This window comes from Pseudoliparis swirei, chromosome 18 (genome assembly GCF_029220125.1).
Source record: "Pseudoliparis swirei isolate HS2019 ecotype Mariana Trench chromosome 18, NWPU_hadal_v1, whole genome shotgun sequence".
NCBI lineage: Eukaryota > Metazoa > Chordata > Actinopteri > Perciformes > Liparidae > Pseudoliparis > Pseudoliparis swirei.
The window spans coordinates 19,895,633-19,915,342 of NC_079405.1; the positions used below are offsets into that span (position 1 = coordinate 19,895,633).

General features: G+C 40.0%; 1 protein-coding gene across 2 annotated transcripts in view; it reads right to left on the reverse strand.

The window, feature by feature from the left end:
* The window catches only part of cadpsa (Ca2+-dependent activator protein for secretion a), a 172,378-nt gene that overhangs the window by 123,568 nt on the left and 29,100 nt on the right, over positions 1–19,710 (reverse strand). For both annotated transcript variants that reach the window (XM_056437051.1, XM_056437050.1), the window contains exons 4-6: positions 5,139–5,219; positions 3,494–3,730; positions 291–412 (exon numbers count right to left, since the gene is read on the reverse strand). In XM_056437051.1, coding sequence (XP_056293026.1) covers positions 291–412; positions 3,494–3,730; positions 5,139–5,219 — 440 coding nt within the window. The remainder of the gene's footprint in view (positions 1–290; positions 413–3,493; positions 3,731–5,138; positions 5,220–19,710) is intronic.

Genomic DNA, 19,710 nt, shown 5'->3' on the forward strand with positions numbered 1-19,710 from the left:
AATATATTTAGAAATATTTGGCTTTTATGGCTCTCCCAGTCAAAAAGGTTCCTGACCCCTGACAGAGCATTCACATTCCATCATGAACAGGACCAAATGATATCCTGTTATCTGGCCAGCAGATGGCAGTGTGTGGTGCTCTAAAATATCTGATTACTCGAGACATTTTCCACAGTGCTGACCTGTAAATAGAAATTGTGATCAGGGTGACACAGGTTTTATTTTGTAGTGCGTGCGGGTGCGTGTGTGGGTGCGTGTGTGTGTGGGTGATTTCGTGTGCATGCACATACGTGGGTTTTGAGGCCTCAGCCTGGTCCGTCTGCAGTTTGTGTCCTCCCTCCACCTCCATAGTGCAGTAAACAATCCTGTTTGGAGCCAACGACCTCAGACCCTGGACCTCCATGATGACCACCTGCAACACACAGACATATTTTTAAACGAGAAAAAGAGTTTGAACAGAAAAAAAGAAGGAAATATAAAAACCATTGTCTTCCATTTTTCAGTGAAGCTGATCAAACAACCTCTATATACCTTAATGCTGTCAGACGACTGCGTGCTGATTACATTTGAGGATGTGTGGTTAGGATTTATGAGCCCCATCAAAACATTGCATTAGTGCAGTTGTCTAACGTATCTATAGGAACATAAGACAGTGAAAGACATGTCAATTTCCAACCTCATTTTTATTTTGGAATAGAGTTGTTGGCGCTTCTTCCAGCAGCATGCTGTGAATCAGGTTCCTCCCAGCTCAAAGACAGCAAACTCCCAAAGAAACTGGTTCATACCGATTGATTTGAAGCCTTTAATTTAGAGCTATAGTTATTAAAGAAGAACATCTCCATCAGAGGGAACTGTAGACCTCTGATGCGGTTTGCTGTACTGACTGGCTCTTCCTTTTTGTTTGGAAAATTCATGATTTATTAAATTACTCAGTCGTTTCAATGTGAATAACCAGCTTCTTGAAATGCAAACACCCGTGTGGACAAATCTACGCAGAGATTAATATAGTTTATTATTTTGAAGCATGTGTGCATTCAAAGGCAACTTACTTAAAATGCAAATGCTGTTTTGATGTGGGTTTATGTGTTACAGTTCCTGAGTTTATTTAACCTCAAACTTAATAAATCTCCGAGGACCACATTCCCAAATAAATTAGAAAAACATGAAAAAAAGGAGAACAGATAAACTGGTCTGAATGCATGTATGTTTTGCCACTGCCACCAAAATAAATATCCTGGATCCAACATCCCTCTTTTCATTAAAAAAACTGATCCATTTAGTGCCGCTAACAGTGGAAGAGCACGTTTATCTCTACCTGATTATGCATCGTGATTGGCCTGGTGATATTCAAACATAACGACTAATATAATGCATGTTAAATTACATTTCTTGGATTATTGAACATATTTAGACATTAAAATACCTAGCTATGTAAATGTTGTTTTTCATTTACGTACACTAGTTTGCCATCAATGAACTAGCAACACCCCAAATCCTAGAAACCAATACATGGCATGGTGTTGGGGGCGATATGTGGCACATCTTGGCAAAATAAAATAATTATTTTGATGATGAAGACACATGACCCTTGTGAAACTCCTGAACTTGTGAGAAACTATTTAAACAATGGTTTGATGGAGAATTAAAAAAATATATCTGGCCTTTTTACCTTAGATTTACAAACTTTAGGAAAAACTGTCTACAGTCAAACAACTGCAAGAAAACTTTTATTAAACTAACTTTTATTAAAATATGTGAATCTCAACCCTATGTTCACCTTTAAATCATTTTAGATTGATTAAAGCGTTGCTCACTCAAGACCTTTGGCATCAGTAAGCCTCAATGTATTTGTCCACGGAGGTCTATGCAGCTATACAGAATGAGAATAGTGTACTGAAACTGAAGCCTGTCTTGAGTAAATATCTACTGAGCCTTCACAGACACAGTGGGCAGGTGGTGCCAGCCTAATGGTGCGTTCACACCAAAAGTGTTGCGAGATTTTCGCGCAACGAGATCCCATGCAAAGTCAACGTACAGACGCGCATGGTTGCGATAGACGCAAAGTTCCGCTTTCATTTTGACCGTTGCCAAATTTCACCTCTACTTTTGGCGAAAACTTTGTAACTTGGGCCAATCAGCCCTTGAGATGCTCCGCCTGTCATCACTTTCCCACCGTTGTTGAATCACAACAAGATGGAGGACACACTCATCGTTGCAGTTTGCGGGCACTCAGAGCTCTTTTAATACAACCTCTTATGAGTACCGGAATGAGAACAGTAATTGAACAAAAGATAGAATTTCTAGTGCCTCAACCACATTGTATATTTATACTATGGAAGAGATCACAAAGGGCTGAAAACCATCAATGACGAGGCAGTAAAATAATCATGATGCTGCTGGACTGTTGTGCTCCCTATCCTTGTGGAGGATGAAGAGGTATTGGTGGGAGGGAGATACTGGCCCCGTCTCCTTTACAACATAGTTATGACCTGTCGACCAATTAAGGTGAGAGGTTCAAACAGCCTGTCAGTCAGTAGAAATCCTGAGGGACATTTCCTCTCATTAGTATCTCCAGACTCTAATTCTGAGAACCCATCTGGGGTTCATGGGGGAAAGAACACTGTGAGGTGGATTAATATGACAGTAAAGCTTAATTTGCTGCTTTACTCGAGGCAGGAACATGCCTTTGTACGTCTAAACCAGCCAGAATCCCTGGACCAACCTCTAAGCCAGTGCTTTGCTTAAGGGCTTATTTATGAAATGTGTAACACATAACACATTTCTATACAAAGTCAAAATAGTAGAAATGTGTCACGATTGCCACATGAGTTTGTGAAAATCAAGTTCAGTATTTACCTGGGTATTAGTAATAGTAGTATTTACCTATCTATTGGAATGGAAGATCTGCATGAAATTACTTGCATGTTTTTTTTTATTTATTTTTTGTTTTTTTAAATGCTATCGGTTGCAATCTGGGAAATAAAGGATCCATCGTATTTGGAGCTCAACTCAGCCTTGGAACCATATGTTAGGATATGTTCTGCGGTTTTGATTTCCATCATTACTTTATATATTGTGTTCACGCGAGTCATCCAGCTTCATGGGAAAGCAATCCTAAATCACTGGAGTAGCTCTTTAAAAGCAACATTTAGAAATTTCCACTGGTAAGTGGCCAGGGCCATTTATGTTTGGGAGTTGTTGTATAATCTATATACATGTATGTTTGTTGTTAATATACTAAGTATCCACAGAAGCACAATTGTATTGCTCTTTTAGGCTCTCAAGAATTAACTTTGTTGGTGAATGTACATGGTATAAAGTGCTACTTCCTATCTAAGTGTTTATAATTGTCATGTAGTCTAATGTTTCCTTTTATCCAAACTATGAGTTTACATCTCATCTTGACCTACTTCTAACCAGAAAGAGCATATACTGACAGATACTATCTGCTCTTAAAAAAACACTGTTAATAAGTTAATCTAAGTCCACCGACCTCCAGGGTGAAGGACAGCACCACGTCAGACTTGGACAGCGTGTTCTCGTCCTCCTGGCCCATGTCCATGATGGAGGCGTTGTGACCTCGCTTCAGCTTTTGCAGCTTAAACTCTCCTCCCTTGGACACCGGCATGCTCTCTAGGTTGGCCATCAGCAGGTTGACAGAGGACCGCAGCTCCTCGATAAACATGGCCTCCATCTCTCTGGACGCAAACCTAGGAAACCGTCCACCATGCTGACAAAGGCAGGAATGCAGACAATGAGTGAATGAGTATGATCCACTGAATGGCCAAAATATCCTGATAAAATAGCAACAGTTATTACATCTGGATTGACACTTCTGAACTCTATAGTTTGACATACATGGAAATGATTGAGTTTAACATAAAACTAAATACTGCAGAATTCAAACTTTAGGCACACTCGGATACCCACATAATGGCCACCCATCCGGGCTGATATTACTGTCTTTTAAGGGGTGAACACATTTTTTATCAATTATATAATATATATTGCCATCATCTGAAACTAGAAGACCCATGGCATGCACTGGTACCAAACATATCATGATAAATAATGCTATAAATGTTGTTGAGGGAATAAACTGGCATGTCCATTTTCAAAAAGGATCCCATGAAAACCTTAAATTAATTAAGATGGGTTCTGTGGGGCCCTGAATTGTCTTGGACTTAATAACAAATCTAAAAAAAAATAGATTGAGTTTAAGTGGAAAGCTCGGTCTCTTGTGAATCCACTTATCACAGTTGTATTCATGTGTGATGTGTCAGTACTCAGCCATGTCATCATTGTAGGGAGACCATGTAAATGACCCGTTTGTACCTTTATGTTGGTCAGCCTCCTGATTGTACAGCCACAAACTACAGAACCAGGACATTCATACATGTACTGATTTACTATGGACATGTATTTACAATAAGGGGCTTTCTGAGACACTGCCATACCAGCAGTCAAAAAAACGAGTGGTCAAAACTAAAATGTACGACGAGTAAGCGACCTCCACCTTTTTTGCGCCACGGACTCGGTTTGGTGTAAGCTAGTATTTTCACGAACCGGCTTTCAAGGTGTAACCTCAAGGTGTGACAATTATGACGAAATAAAATGATACAGCCGGCATAAAAACTAATATAAAGTACATAAAATATACAACTCACCATTAAGCTGAATTATCCACACATATTATGCAGAGCGGGTTTGGCGCGTGAGAATCACCTGCAACAATTAACCCGTATTTTAAGTAGGACTCCTGATATTGTCTTTTAATGCGGCTTTTCTTTTTTTGGAAGTCGTACGCTTTTCTTCTGTCGCCTCATTGGGCCTTTTCAACTTTCCAAAAAAGCTCTCAAAGGCGTTTGTTTTTTACTCATTTTTGCTAGCTTGTGGGCTTAAGTTGTAATTTTCACGAGACGAGAGTCTTGACATGTGTCCATAATCACAGACTCACAGTCGGATGTATCTGGTCACTTTTCAAAATAAAACATCTTTCAGACCTTGAAATACAAATCAAATATTTTTTCATTCAATCTTTCTGTGCAATGTCTACCAAAAACGAATGATACCTAGATAGTGCTTTATATTTAATAATCAGTAATCTTTCATATCTTCAATCCGTTCTTTTCCCTTACCCGAGCGATCTGGTCTGCCATTTGCAATCGTCCATCCAGCTCTCTTCTGATCTGTGCTGCCTGCTCATCGGGGTTGTCCAGCTGGAGAAACACAGACACAGTGTACTTCGTAACTGAACCACAACAATATATGTTGTTAAACAATAATTATAACAGGATACCAATGTGTCAGGATCTGGAGTTTGTGTGTCTTGCGATGTTTTTTTGTTTTGAAGTCTGCCGTGTCCTCTGTTTCCTTGCACTTCCTGTCCCTGTGATTGTCGGCCCTCAATGATTGTTTCCACCTATGTCCAATCACATGCGCCTTCCGTGTATTTAAACCCTGTTTGTCTCATTCACCACTATTAATTGGTGCTGTTTAGATCCCCGGTGATTGGTGTAGACTTTTTATTTTGTATCATTCATTGATTTTATTTATTTATTTTAATGTATTTCACCAGGAAAAGCCTCCTTGAGATTTAAAACCTCCTTTACAAGAGTGTCCTGGCCAAGGCAGCAGCAGTAGCACATTAAACAAAGTTTCAGACATAAAACATAAAACAGTGACAGACAATTAAAAAAATGAAAAAGTGAAATAGTGAAAAGTGAAAAAAATCCCATGGAAGTGTTACCAAAATGGAACCTACCACCCGCTCAGCGAGAGTTACCAATATAAAACATTTTCGATATTTACTCAGCAAGAGTTACCGATATAAAACATTTTCGATATTTACTGCCAACATGTTCACATGCCAACACCAAACATTTAGAGCTTTCATGAGCGACGGCTACTGAACAAACAGCCAATGTCTCATTTAATTCCATCCAGCTACTTTAGAATTATTAAAAAATGAATTTCTAATTGCATTAATTGCACGGACAGGTAACTTCCTTATTAGACTAGACATTTTGAAGATATGCCACACAGTTTATTGGATGAGAGAATGAATAATGTCCCTGCCTTCTAAAACATGACAGTCCCCGCTGAGAGGATCTAATGACATCCCCCTTTCACACTATCACTGATTAATGGGCACATCCTTAACAGTCCTCTGAGGTTGCCAGATATTACAGGGAATGGACATAAAAATGCATGAGGTCATAATGTGTATAACAGATCGTATCCCACCCTAGTCAATTGTTCAGTTTCATTGGACATTAAGATATTTTTATTTTTTTCAAAATCATTTAATGTTTTTTAGACAGATGTGTGACATGAAAAAACTCTTGTACTGATAATGTTTTTTCTTCTCAAAAGCCTGTGTCCTGTAAGCCCACTGGTACCCATAGGCACAGGGACAAATTTCCTTTGGGAGACATTAGTGTCACCATCTGTCAATATCTTCCTTCCCTGAACAAAGAGGCCAGTGATACAGAACAGAGAGCAGGAATTGATCTGATAACCATGTGGAATTTATCAGCTTCTATCTCCCTGGGCTGCAGAATTTATGCTCCCTCCGATCCATTTTCAACATCAACTTCTGTTACCTCGCCATGGAATATCAATTGCAAAGAGGCAGTGTGGCTTAAATGGTCACACTTGTGCATTGCTGAGCTCAATGCAAGAATCCAGAGCCCTATTAAATCATGGCATACCATGCTAATTCATATCTCGTTTAGAAGAAGAACAGCCAGGTAAAGTTGATGGGGTTTCTCTATCTCTCTCACCCTCTCTTCCGCCTGGTCTTGCCATTGATTATTTCCCACTGTCTGCATTAACGTCTTGCCATGCAGAACACCCCCCCCCTGCTGTTACCACTGAGGAGCATGACACACTCACATACACACACACACACCACAGAATATACACATGAGAAAGTGGGAAGAGCATGTCTATGTAAGAACTTCCCTGTTGTTTTATATCTCGAAAAGGCAACACAGAAGACAGAGAAGCTGCAGGCTGCCCTTTATCTCAAAGAAGTAATGCAGATAGGCTATGTCCTGATCTCTGATGGCTTTTTTGTGAGTCCCTCGCTTTCATATGCAAGCCACAGCATGGACCAATCAGCATCCGGTGAGGAGCTACAGGCAGCTTTGAGAATGGATTAGGTGTGTGACACAGATAGACATTAGTTTTTTCTAAACAACATGGCTGCTCACAAAAAAGTTACCGTGGATGCTGCAACATCATTAGTTCTATCAGAACCGGAGAGGATTTCTTCATTGAAAGAAAAGAAAAGAATGACACTAATGGCTTCTATACATGCAAAACATGTATTTGTTATTTTCCCGAGAGTTTGATTGACAGGCGGTTAATCCAATAACCAGATACATATTTGTTTTCAATGATGGCTTCTCGGCTGGTGCTGTGTAACACGCCATCTGGCAGGTCAGGTAAGGTCCCTGTAGCAGCAGCTCCAGTTTGGTCAGGCATTCTAACAAACACTTGTTCACATTCGGGTCCGTCACTACATTTGATTACTACTAGCTGTTCAGGGGAAGAATGCTTTGTTTATACCTAAATACGGATGTGGATTACACAACAACACATCATGCTTCACGACATACACATTCACATTATGAGCAAGCAGCACAGGTTTGAAGACTGACACAAAAACTAGTAATATCAGACAGTGTTTGCCTCTTTAGATGACAGGAGTTAAAATGAGTCATTTTCAACATGTGTTGTGTTCTAGTTTAAGATTGAGGAAGACAGCTGGAGAACAATTGGACACAAAAAGGGGCGTCAACGATTTCTTTCTTTGGAAACTAGTGTGTTTTTCCAAAAAAAAGTAGAGATTTGTAGGCATTCTAGGCTGTTATATTTCTGCTCCTCTGTCTCATGTTTTGCTGCTGAACAGAGTGATCTGATAAAGTAACTGTACATCTTTCTCATTGGTGTTTCTCTTTCTCTATGTCAAACTCCCTCGCTCATTGTTTCCACCTGTCTCTCACACATCATGTGTGTCAATTACAAGTACAAAACAATAACTTGACCCAAATGCTCATTGCACTGTTCTTGTGCTTCTCTAATTACGTCCCAAATGTGGCCATTCCTTTTTAACATGATACCTGAGAGTTTTAGTTATATGAACACAAAGGCACAAAGCGTTGTTCAGTTCATGTGGAAGTTCAGTGAAGTGTATTAAACCCCCTTTCGACAAATCACTCTCGATCAGCAGGAAACAAAAAGGGAGTGTGTTTAAACCTCCAAAACAGCAGAGCCACTTACACTGCGGTTCCTTGCAAATGTATTCTCTCAAGCAGAGCCTGTTCCGATTGGCTGAGCTCAGCTCCTCTTATACTCAGTATGCAGTCTTTTCAGAACGATTTATATTTGTCCAACTGTTGAAGCATAAACATCTATCATTGAAGGATACTCTGTAAGAAGGGACTAATGCCACCTCAGTTTTAATGTGATGTGAGATATCAACAGACAGAAAGATGTTGACGTAGATGATAGTGGAAGCCATTCATTAAACTGTATTGGACACATGTTTTCCTTCTCAGTTCCTTTACAAGCAGCTACGGTGTTGAAACTGTCCGACCAAGAAAAAAACAACAGTATCTCTCGATCCATGTTACATTTCTAGCAGCCATAAGTATTATGACTAATGTCCATCATGAACAAAAAAGGTCTGCAGAGGTCTGGAGGCCAAAGCGGATGGAGGGATAACAAACAACCCAGTCGCCAGGAAAAAAACGGTGGCCTCGTATATTTTTGCAAACTATGGATACCGTTTTTTTCTCTCTTTCTGTTTGGTGAAAGCCAAAACTCAACATTGGTTAGGGGCTGTAATTCTTAGGTTCTGTTGTAGCCGGTGGATATTAGGGTCAAGACTTCCTTTTCTGAACACTGGCCATTGTTTACAGTCTGATTAGAAACTTCAGATGCGAAGCTGGCGTTGAAATTTATGTCCCACGAGCACAGTGAGCGTGTCTCACAAGTATCCAATTACTTGTAAGTTAATAAAAAGCAAACTTATTGTCAAATAATAGTGGTGGGCTCCCAGATTGCATTTCAGCTGATTTACGTTTATGTGCATTAAACCAAAGTCTGCTCAAACATGATTGGTCAACACTCCAATTTCCAACAAACAGCCATGGTTGGGTTCCTGTTATTATGACCATGATTGTTCTCTAACCTTCACCACCTGTTTATCATCATAACCATGACGACGGAGGTCCCCTAACCTAATAAACCACAGACAAAGTTGTAATTGTAACCCACACCATAATATTTTTTATATTAAAACAATAGTGTTATCAGATCATCAAAACAATATTTAATATTCTGAAAGAGTTAAGTTGTGTGTAGGCCGGGTTTAAACTCAAGCTCTCTCTTTTTATTCTTCACACAACTACACTTTTTATGTGAACAGCTGAACCAAGAGATGATGATCTATTAAAAAACTAAACCTAACATCAAACAAACAAAAACATGGAATCTTCCCTTTCATCTGCGCTACCGATGTCTGCACTCTGTCAATGTCATGTTGGACGAGCATGAGAGGACGCTGTGCCCGAAGGGGCTGATGGGGACACGAGTGCTTGGTTCAGTGAGCTGAGCTCGGGCCTTGACTGAGGAACTCTGGCACACAGAGTTTCTGCTTCAATAAACAACAGAGGAACTGAAAAAAACATTGTCATGACTACTTGTCCCCAAATTGTTTTTTGACATCCACACGCACACACATAAAAACACATAGAGGATCAAGGATGTACTTCTTTGATAATTACTTCGCAATATTTAGTTTTACATCCTCCTAATCTTTATACCCTCAAACTACGGAACAACTTTGCCTCTCAACACTAAACAAAAAATCATCTGTCTTTATATATTGTTTGCATAATGATGCATTATATGTCTCTCTTTGGCACCATTCAGTCATCTTTTAGTACCTGTGCCCTTATTTCACACCACAGTCCTGAGAGCTAACCCTACCCCCTTCAGCCCCTCAGTAAAGCCTTTGCACCTCCTCACCTGATGAATAACAACACCTCCTAGCTGTTCCTCATCGTTTCCTATTCCCAACCACTCGCTCAACAGAGACTACAGAGAGGGTATCCCGTGAATATTTTGTTCCATGGGTGTTGGAAGATTTTGCTTTGGATGAAAAACATAAAGGTACAAAGTAATGTATTAATCTGAGTAGTAAACCTGTTCTCACTCCCAAGTTGTCACATGCGGACACTTGGTCAGGTAAAGTTGGAGTCACTTAAGTTTCAGGCAACAAATATACTTGGTTAAGTTTAGGAAAAAATTGTGGTTTGGTTAAACTAAGTAACTTTGTTACGTTTTGAGTATCTGGTCTCTCCACTAGCTCCTCCAGCCCTTTAGCTGCTTCACTGTTGTTGAGTGATCGCAGAAAAATATGAAAGTTTAAAAGTATACTTGCTTAAATATAACCAGTATAGTTGAATTGCTATATGTTGTATAATCCTTCCTGTATACTGGGTATTATGTAATCTATCCTGTGTAATAGGATCCATCAACCAATATTACCATATAAGGCAACAAACCTCCTGTAGATGAATTATGACAATGTGACACGTGAAGAAGAGAGGAGGGGTAACCCGAACCCTAACCCTATTAGGAGTAAGGAGTTACAACTCTAGTGAGTGGGCTATCTAACCATTTATATACATTCATACACTGCAGGGAGGAAGTGTCTTCCACAAGAACACATCGACAGGGACTAGCGAGGCGGGGATCAATCCTCTGATTGAAGGACATGCTCTCCCACTGATTCACAGTCGCCCCCAAGAACAAAATGCTGGTCAATAGTTCAACCAGAAAATTGAAAGGGCAAAAAGAGACAAAGATCCTTGTGAGTAAGAGTTGAATACGAATAGAATAAATCAGTCGTCATTGGTAAAAGAAACTGGAAGTTTTGCATCGAAATGTGAACAGGTTTAAATCGGATCATATTCTTGGTTCAGTGTCAGGGCAAAATAATACAGCCGACATGCTGAATTATATAACCAGGTGTGATGCATACGTAATATCTCTCAGGACCTTGGGTTATACGACAGTCTTATCTCAGATTGAAATTGCTCTGGGTCAATAGGTTCCTATGTGAATCTATTCAAATGCACAACTGTTGTATATTCAGTTCCCTGCCAGAAGGAACCATTTTGATGGAAAAAAATTGCCTGCAAATATTTCACATCCAAACTATATTACATTACCTGTCATTTAGCTGACACTTTTATCCAAAGCGACTTACAATAAGTGCATTCAACCAGTACTACAAACTCATAACAACAAGAATCAAGAAAGTGTCTTCAAGTAAGCCGAACTACAAAAATACCATGAGTTTTTGACGAGTAATTGGCTCAATATATTATGTTTGTGTTGTCTCTTCATCACACACCCAGTGTGTAAAGGCCTGAAGGCATGCCAACATTCTCAATATTATTGAGAGAGGTTTGTACTAAGTCAATGGAACCCTCAATGGGCTTCTGCCATCACTGATGTGTCTTCGTTATCTGTGCTATCCCTACTATGACTTGTCAAAGTTCAAACTGTGAAAAAAGACTCTTGCTGTTTCAAATTTACCAGCATTTGAATCTTAGCTAACTTGCTTACTTTTCCGTCAGGGAACAACCATTCATTATTTGACAGTAATATTACTGTTCAGCAACTGCTTGTTATGTTGTCTCTCTGTATGATGATATTAGTGTCACAAGAACAACTCCATTTCTTTTATGGACTTGTGTGTGTGCATGTGTTGTGTGTGTGTGCGTGTGTGTGTGTGTGTGTGTGTGTGTATGCGTGTGTTGTGTGTGTGTGTGTGTGATTGAGTAGGGACCACTTGTTGATGCGGTGATTCACACTTTCTCAAAACAGATTTTATTGCCTGTTTTATGCTGTCATTGACTGCCTGCTGATTGCCGGCATACATCGTTTTGAGTTTGAATAAATTGTGGTTTACGGTGCCTTACAGCTCATTGGTGACATGATGGGGGGTTAGCCAACTGCAGGAGTTATGAGTCAGTCAATAACACATTTCAGCACACACACACACACAAACACACACACACACCCTGCAGTGTACCTTTTCGGTCATGAAGGAGTCGTGAATGAGTGACAGAGCACACATATAAACGGATTTATGGTTTGATATTGATACTGAATTGTAATTTAGAAAATCCCCTCAACATCAAACAATTTGTCTCCATCGTTTATCTTATTTAAAAAATATCCAAGCCCACAATTATACGAGGTTGGCTTGCTGACTTTAGGTTTGAATAGTTTGTTTGCAAAGTGATGTTAAGCAGATTGGCAGGTAACTGTACCATACCTTAGATTGTATAGAGGAATTGGATGTAGTCATAGTGACATCCCCCATTGATTTGTGGAATGACGTTTTAACCCCACTTGGCATCTCATTTTTGTGAGAGGTATACCATATTTTGAAAAGTGATGTAGGGACGACCTATACGGCTTGAGTAAGACCTGTCATTCAACTCTATTGAGTCTATTTGTATTCTAAATGAACATAATGCTGTATTAAAGACTTCAAACTAGAGATTGAGACCAGAAACTCATGTTTCCAATGTTGAGGGTTTAAAGAGATGGATATTAGACAGAATTCAAGTTTACGTTATTATCGCATTTTGCATTTGCTTCACTTTTCAGAACCAGAGGTTACCACCAGCATCATGCAGGGCCCAACAAAGAATACTGAGAGATCTCCAATATTAGATTAACAACCCTACTACTTCCTCCTCCTTCCTCCTTCCTCCCACAACCCCCCCCCCCCCCTTCCTGATCCTCTGCTCTCTCCAAGTTGCTATGTCATCTGGATGGATTAACACACCCAAACCCTGATAGGGATCACAAGAAAAGCAATCATTCACCCTTCATTCAGATAAGGGCACAAGAGTTGGCATGGCAAATTGAAGGGGGAGGGGTATGAGCGGCAGCCTCTGTGTACAGTTGCCATGGCGACCACATACAAGAGGATAAAGGGCACTGGGGAGTGTTTGCACGTGTTTGTGTGTCTGTGTAGTGCTCACGAGTGTGTAACCATTTTAATGTTTGAGGTACATGTTATCATCAGTACACAATTCATATATCTCTCTCACACACACACACACACACACACACACACACACACACACACACACACACACACACACACACACACATTTCAAAGTGGACCAGGACAGCATGCAGTTCTTTGATGTATTTGGATTTTCTTCTGTCATTGTGTTATCAGAGCCAATATGCACGGACAATAAATGGGTTTTACAGTAGAACTTATCAACCACAGAATATGTCCTGCTCTCGGTTAACCTTTTATGAACAGCAAGCCAGCAGATCATTTGCACAGACAGACAGAATGAGAGAAAATCGAGTTTACAAAGTGGAAAAAAAACGCTGTGGAAAATTGCCAGTAATAGCAGGTTCACATGTTTGCAATTGCATCTTCTGTCACTCCGATAAATGGGAAATGTTGTTGGAAAATTGTAGACAAAAGGGCACAGCCTTTGCAACTGTCTCTTGAATCTAAATTTAAAGTAACATAAGTTCACAGAGTCCTCTTTAGACCTGTTGCACAGCATCTCTAAACATGGCTGCCCTTATATTAGAAAAAAAGCCATTTCCGGTGTCTAAAGTACAACTACATCTCGACTTGCACATCAACCTGGGGCGTAATAAAGCTGATCCTCTCATTTTATTTTGACATTTGACATGTAATACTTGTTTAGTACATAAGTGCTGAGAAAAGGAGGAAGGATAATGCAATTAGTATTCAATACATTGTTTCAGCTTTAGATAACACAGATCTAATTGTGTACGTATACATGAACAAAATCTTGGAAAAGAAACTTTCAAGAAATATGTTCCCTGCATGGTAAATCCATCTCATTGTTTGGAATTATCAAATCTGACCTCATTCGAAACATGAATGCTCAGTTCTCATTTTATTTCACTTTAAAAGCAAGTGACCAACCAACCTGATAGTGGTGCTGATGAAAAGTCAGGAGGTCGCCAAAGTTTTAAAAATTCACCATAAGGGGGGCATGAATGTATCAAATGTCATAGCAATCCATTCTAAATGTTTTGAGACAATTCACTCAAAACCACAAACAACTTCAGAGTTGTGCTAGATGAACAACTGTCAGAAGAACATCAAAATCACCAGGGTTCATCATCTGGAAACCATGAACGTCTGTCCCAAATTATGTTCCAATCCATCCAATAGATGTTGATATTTTAGTCTGGACTGACCGGCATTCTCTAGAGATACGTAGCAAGCATAGCTAAAAACCAAGGTTTCGCGTTACACTGAAGGAAATTAGAACTGGCTAATTTTTGAAACTTTTATTTAACAAATAAAATACGATTATAGGGTAAATTCCTAAAATTCAACGGCATCATATCCTTCACCATCCCTGATTTTAATAAGCAAGTATCCAAAACAAAACTTACAAAGTAGAGTTTCAAAATGTATAACTGAAAATACAACAGGCAAACCAAAACGGGCAAACCGACGCAAAACATGATCAGGTCATTCAGACATGTGCACAAGTGATACCAACTGGAACATACTGTAGCTGGGAACATAGCAGATGAACCATACAGCAGCCAAAAGACAGAACTATGGAAAAGAGCAAGGCTGCCGAGACTAAGACAATATAGGTATAATCAAAGAATAAAGGAGGGAAAACCACAAGGACAGGAAGTCAAACGACCACAGGACACAAGAGACAGGGAGATTCAAAATAAAACAGGTATCAAACTAAATCAAAACCAAGATCGAAGACAATTCATTACTTAGAAAGAGTGTTTCTGTTAAGTGATGTTACTGTTGAAGTCATTTCAGGGAATTCACCCTTTAATTAGTTGGAATGCTTCAGCAGTCCAACTATTGTTCTTCACTTCTTTAATAAACCTATTATTAAATTTTTTACGTACCTTTTTTGTACCTCTTCTATTCCTTCATATAATCAGCTTCAGAAACCATTATATATAAAATATATATATTTTTTAAATTCAGCTTCTTAAGGACATGAGGGGTTTATCATTTCATATTTCTAACTTATCCAAACCATTTTTTTTTATTCATTAGATCCTACAGAGAAAATCTTCAACTTTTACAGTTTCTTCATACTTTCAGCTAATTCAATCATTTAATTTTTTAAATGTGAAATAACCTTCTACTATTACTGTATATTTTCAGATATTTTTTTATCTTACCATATTATTAAATGATTAATTTTTTTGTGGAATAAAAAATGAATGAACCTTTTCAACTTTAAAAGCTTACAATGTCGGCATACGTTCAGCTAAAGACACCACGAAATCATTAGCTCTAACTTTTTTATTCAGCTTTTTTTGATAGCTCTTATAGTTATTTAACTGTCTCCCATTTAGTTTTATGTGTTTTTCAGCTCCTCTTGTAGTTTTCAATGAGTGTGTATGGGGGAGCCTAGAGCTGTGATGTCATCGCTAGAGTGGACTGCTGCGACAAGATCTTGCGAAAAAAAGATTTGTATATCCTCACTATGGCCATAATTTTCACTCTTTACGCATTAATTTCTAGTACAGTAGTAGGGAATATTGTGCTTGTCGTACACGTGTGCCAATGGACTCCAACAGTTTCCCAGATCTTTCTAGAGAAGCCTTAACAAGGAAGCAAGTTCACATTTTTCCCCATAGAGCGCTATTTCCCTCCAAAAAGACTTCCCACAGACAATTGTATCTGATTTCTAAATCGCCGCTAGAGACACGTCTTATCCGACATTAGTGCAGTTTGACAGACCTAAAGACCCACACACAATTCTCATTTATGATATCTAGTGGGGTCCTAGATGCGGAGGAGAGATAGAGAAGGAAGGCATGCAAGGAATGATGGAAGGAGGCAAGAAAGGAAGGGAGGAAAGGTAGGAAGGAAGCTAGGCAAGGATGCATGGAGGGAAGGAAAGAAGGAAAGGAGGTAAGAAAGGAATGAAGGAAAGAAGGCAACGGGAGGAAGTAAGCTAGGCAAGGAGGCAGGGGGGAAAAGGAGGCAAGAAAGGAAAGGTAGAAAAGGAAGGAAGGAAAGTAAGGGAGGAAAGGAATCCAGGCAAGGAGGGAAGAAAGGACCCCCTCACCCTGCGCTCTCTTTTTGGAATTTTCAGCTGTTTTCAGCTATTTTCAGCTATTTTTAGCTATTTTCAACCATTAATTGGTTGCCATGCTATAAACTATTTTCAGCTATGTTCAGCTATTGTCTTTTATATTTCAGCTTCAACATTTCAAATGTTAGCATTCCAACGCATTTTCAGCTGGAAATGCATTTTCTAGTTGATCATTGAAATCCTCATTGATTATGTTTCTAACAATTGATTGAGGGAGTGTCTCAGCACTCACCATGCTTTCCGATGTGTTGTCTCCAACCTATTGACCAGTTAGAAGCTTTCAGTGGCCGCTGACTCCACCGCGGCCCTAATGGCTGAAACCCATCTGATAAAAGGAGAGAAAACCCACTCTGTTCTTCTCTCACTACATATCCGCTGCTTTGGCCTGCAATTAAATTTGTCCCCAGGCTCCAGCCATCATTACTGCCAAAGGCACATTCATCAAAAGAGATATGCCCTGCTTTTTGACTCTGCTGTTTTTTATATGATATGTGCCGTTTGTTAGACAACAGTCATCTCATCTGTTGCTCTGGGCCATTCACTGCCCTGTTTGAAGTAATGCTTCAATCAACAAGACATACAGACTCACGGTTCAACGGCAAGGGTTTCCGGGTTGCCATCGGCAACCATTTTGAAGTGGCTATCAATTCTCTGCCTTTGATTATCATCAGTGACAACCTATTTTTAACATATAACAAACAGTGAGATAAATTCATGCGTCCCAAACTCTATGTTTTTTTGTATATGCTTGTGGCCTCTGTTTTAGAGACAATGGACAAGCAAATTATAATATAATAATAATCATTCATCTTATATAGCGCTTCTCTAGATACCCGAAGTCGCTTTACAGAGTCCAGAGTCCAGTAGTCATACATACACATTCATACCGGTCATGGTAAGCTACATCAGCTGCCCTGGGGCAGACTGACAGAAGCGTGGCTGCCAATCAGCGCCTACGGCCCCTCCGACCACCACCAACATGCATTCATATCCATACGATGCGGTGCATGTCTTTATGATGGTGGGGGAAACCAGAGTTCCCGGAGTAAACCCACGCAGGCACGAGGAGAACATGCAAACTCCACACAGAAAGGACCTGGTACGACCGGGACGACCGGGATTAGAACCCAGGGCCTTCTTGCTGTGAGGCGACAGTGCTAACCACTTAGCCACTGTGCCCAAAATTATGTCATGAGACCGAAGGGCGGTATCAATAATTGAGCAGCCAACTTGTTGGCATTACATTTGGAGTGAACAGACACACACACACAGAGGAGCAGAATCGCTTGACCGCCGCAGAGAAACGTGCTCTTGGTGTGAACAGCTGCATATCGTGGAGCTTCAATCCTGTCTGAACATGGTCTCTCTTCTCTGACTCCTGCACTGCAGCACCCATAACATCTGAAGACATGCTCCCATATCAGCAGAGAGCAGAGCAACAACGTCACGCTCAGCAGAGAAGTCATTTTCCCTTAAAATATTATGACTTTATTCTCATTAAATTACGACTTTGGTATCGTAATACTTCTTTTTTGCTCAAGATATGATGACTTCTCAGAGAACACATATATGTGGGAAATAAAAAAGCATAAAAAATCACCAGAATGCAAAAAAAAGGTTTTAACAGTCAAACTTTCCTACATTAAAGTAATACATATTTTCTCTTTTGTTTGGAACACGGCTTCAGCCATGCAGTACCGGATGACTTGTGCCTGTAGGAATCTAAACATGCTCTGTCATAGGTAAGAGTTGTATGTTTCTTGGGCTGAGCTTCTGTACAGCGATGTTTAGCATCTGGCTCATTGTGCAGGAATCTCTCCGCTATAAAGGCAGCAACATGTTGCACTGTATCCCGTTGGGAGGGCCAGTGCTCTGGCTCTACTTCAAAAACATCCCAGCAGAACCACAGGTGGCAAAGGATGACAGTAGGGGGACAAAACCCATTCCAGCTGCCATAACTTGAATCTGTGCTTAACTGGTCCTAACCACGGTCACGTCCAGGTAACACATGCTGGGTCAGCATGCTGGTTAGAGCCAAAGTTAAGAAATAAGCTTGTGTGCAAAGGATTGGTTAGGTTTGAACATTCTGTTAAATGGAGGGACTTTTAAACTCATAATGTGGATTAAAGGATTACCTCATATGCTGTCAATTTGGATTCAGAGCCTGTTCAAATGATGGGCATGTGTTCGACGCATTCAGAAAAATGTTGTGCAGAAATTACAATTGATGTCATATCATCTTTTAATTCAGCACGCCATCTATCAGCGCTTTCAGAAGGCTTACATGATTTATTTTTGTGTTAAAAATCTGTGACATCTCGCAGTAAATGCTCTGTTATACAATAACCATTGTGTGACATTAGTTGTTTAACTGTGACTTAGTACTGTTGGATTTTAATTGGCAGTTATTAGCCACAGAGTGCAGCTCCTGCACCATGAAGCCAATATTTACTCCCAGCACTGATAACTGGAAACAGCCCATTTAGTGGAAATGTCTTTGTTTGCTGTAATAGCCTAGGCCTCCCTTCCTGTCTGCCTCCTTCTAACCACCACCACCCCTGTTTAGACAGTTCAACTCTCTCATCCTGCTCCCATTCTATTTTACACGACCTCCAACACCCCAATTCTTTTTTCCCCACTCTTTTTTATCCTCTCTCCTTCTCATTCTTCTTCTCTGCAAGAGTTCAGTTACTCCACTGTGTAATATCTGGCCACATGCTCCAAAGAAATAGGGGCATCATTTAACCTCTACTAATAGCTCCATAAAGGTCCGTCTACATTTTCTATTGATTGTATTCATGAAGAAACTATTAATCAAATACTGATCATAACAAGCCCTCAGGACGGCTCTACTTCTTTACCCTCTCTTGTTGGACTGAGGACAGACTAGATGCTAAAGTAACTCACTTAGCCTCTCAGGTGGCATTACAGAACATAAAGGGCTAGCTACTCTTCATGCTCATCTCTGGACACAAGACACAGATGTTGCTTACACATTGAACATTTGATATCACCTCTATGATTGACTTTATGATTCCATACCTGTCTTCTGTTACGCCCCCTGACTTAACTCCGCCCTCTTCTCAGAAGAGGCATTTATCTGTTTCAGGAATGGCGCGCCTGGAGCACCTACAGCAGAGAGGCATCACTCAATCAGTGAGCTGGATATAAACTACCAGATCCAGGGCTCCCCCCTCTCTCTTTTCCTCTCCGAGCGTCGAGTGGTCGGTCCGGTTGTGTCATGGTGTCATTTTACTCTATCTATCTACATCACTGTAATGTCTACATACATCACTCTAATGTCTACATACAAACTTGCTAAACAGTTATATATGTTAATATTGAGTGTGTTGCTTCCGGTGATTCACACTTCCTTTTATTGCCTGTTTTTGCTACCATTGACTGCCTGCTGATTGCCGGCATACATCGCCACATGTTTTTGAGTTTCAATACGGCGACTTACAGCTCAAGATTGAGGGGTTTGCCAACTACAAGAGGTATGAGTCAGTTAATAACA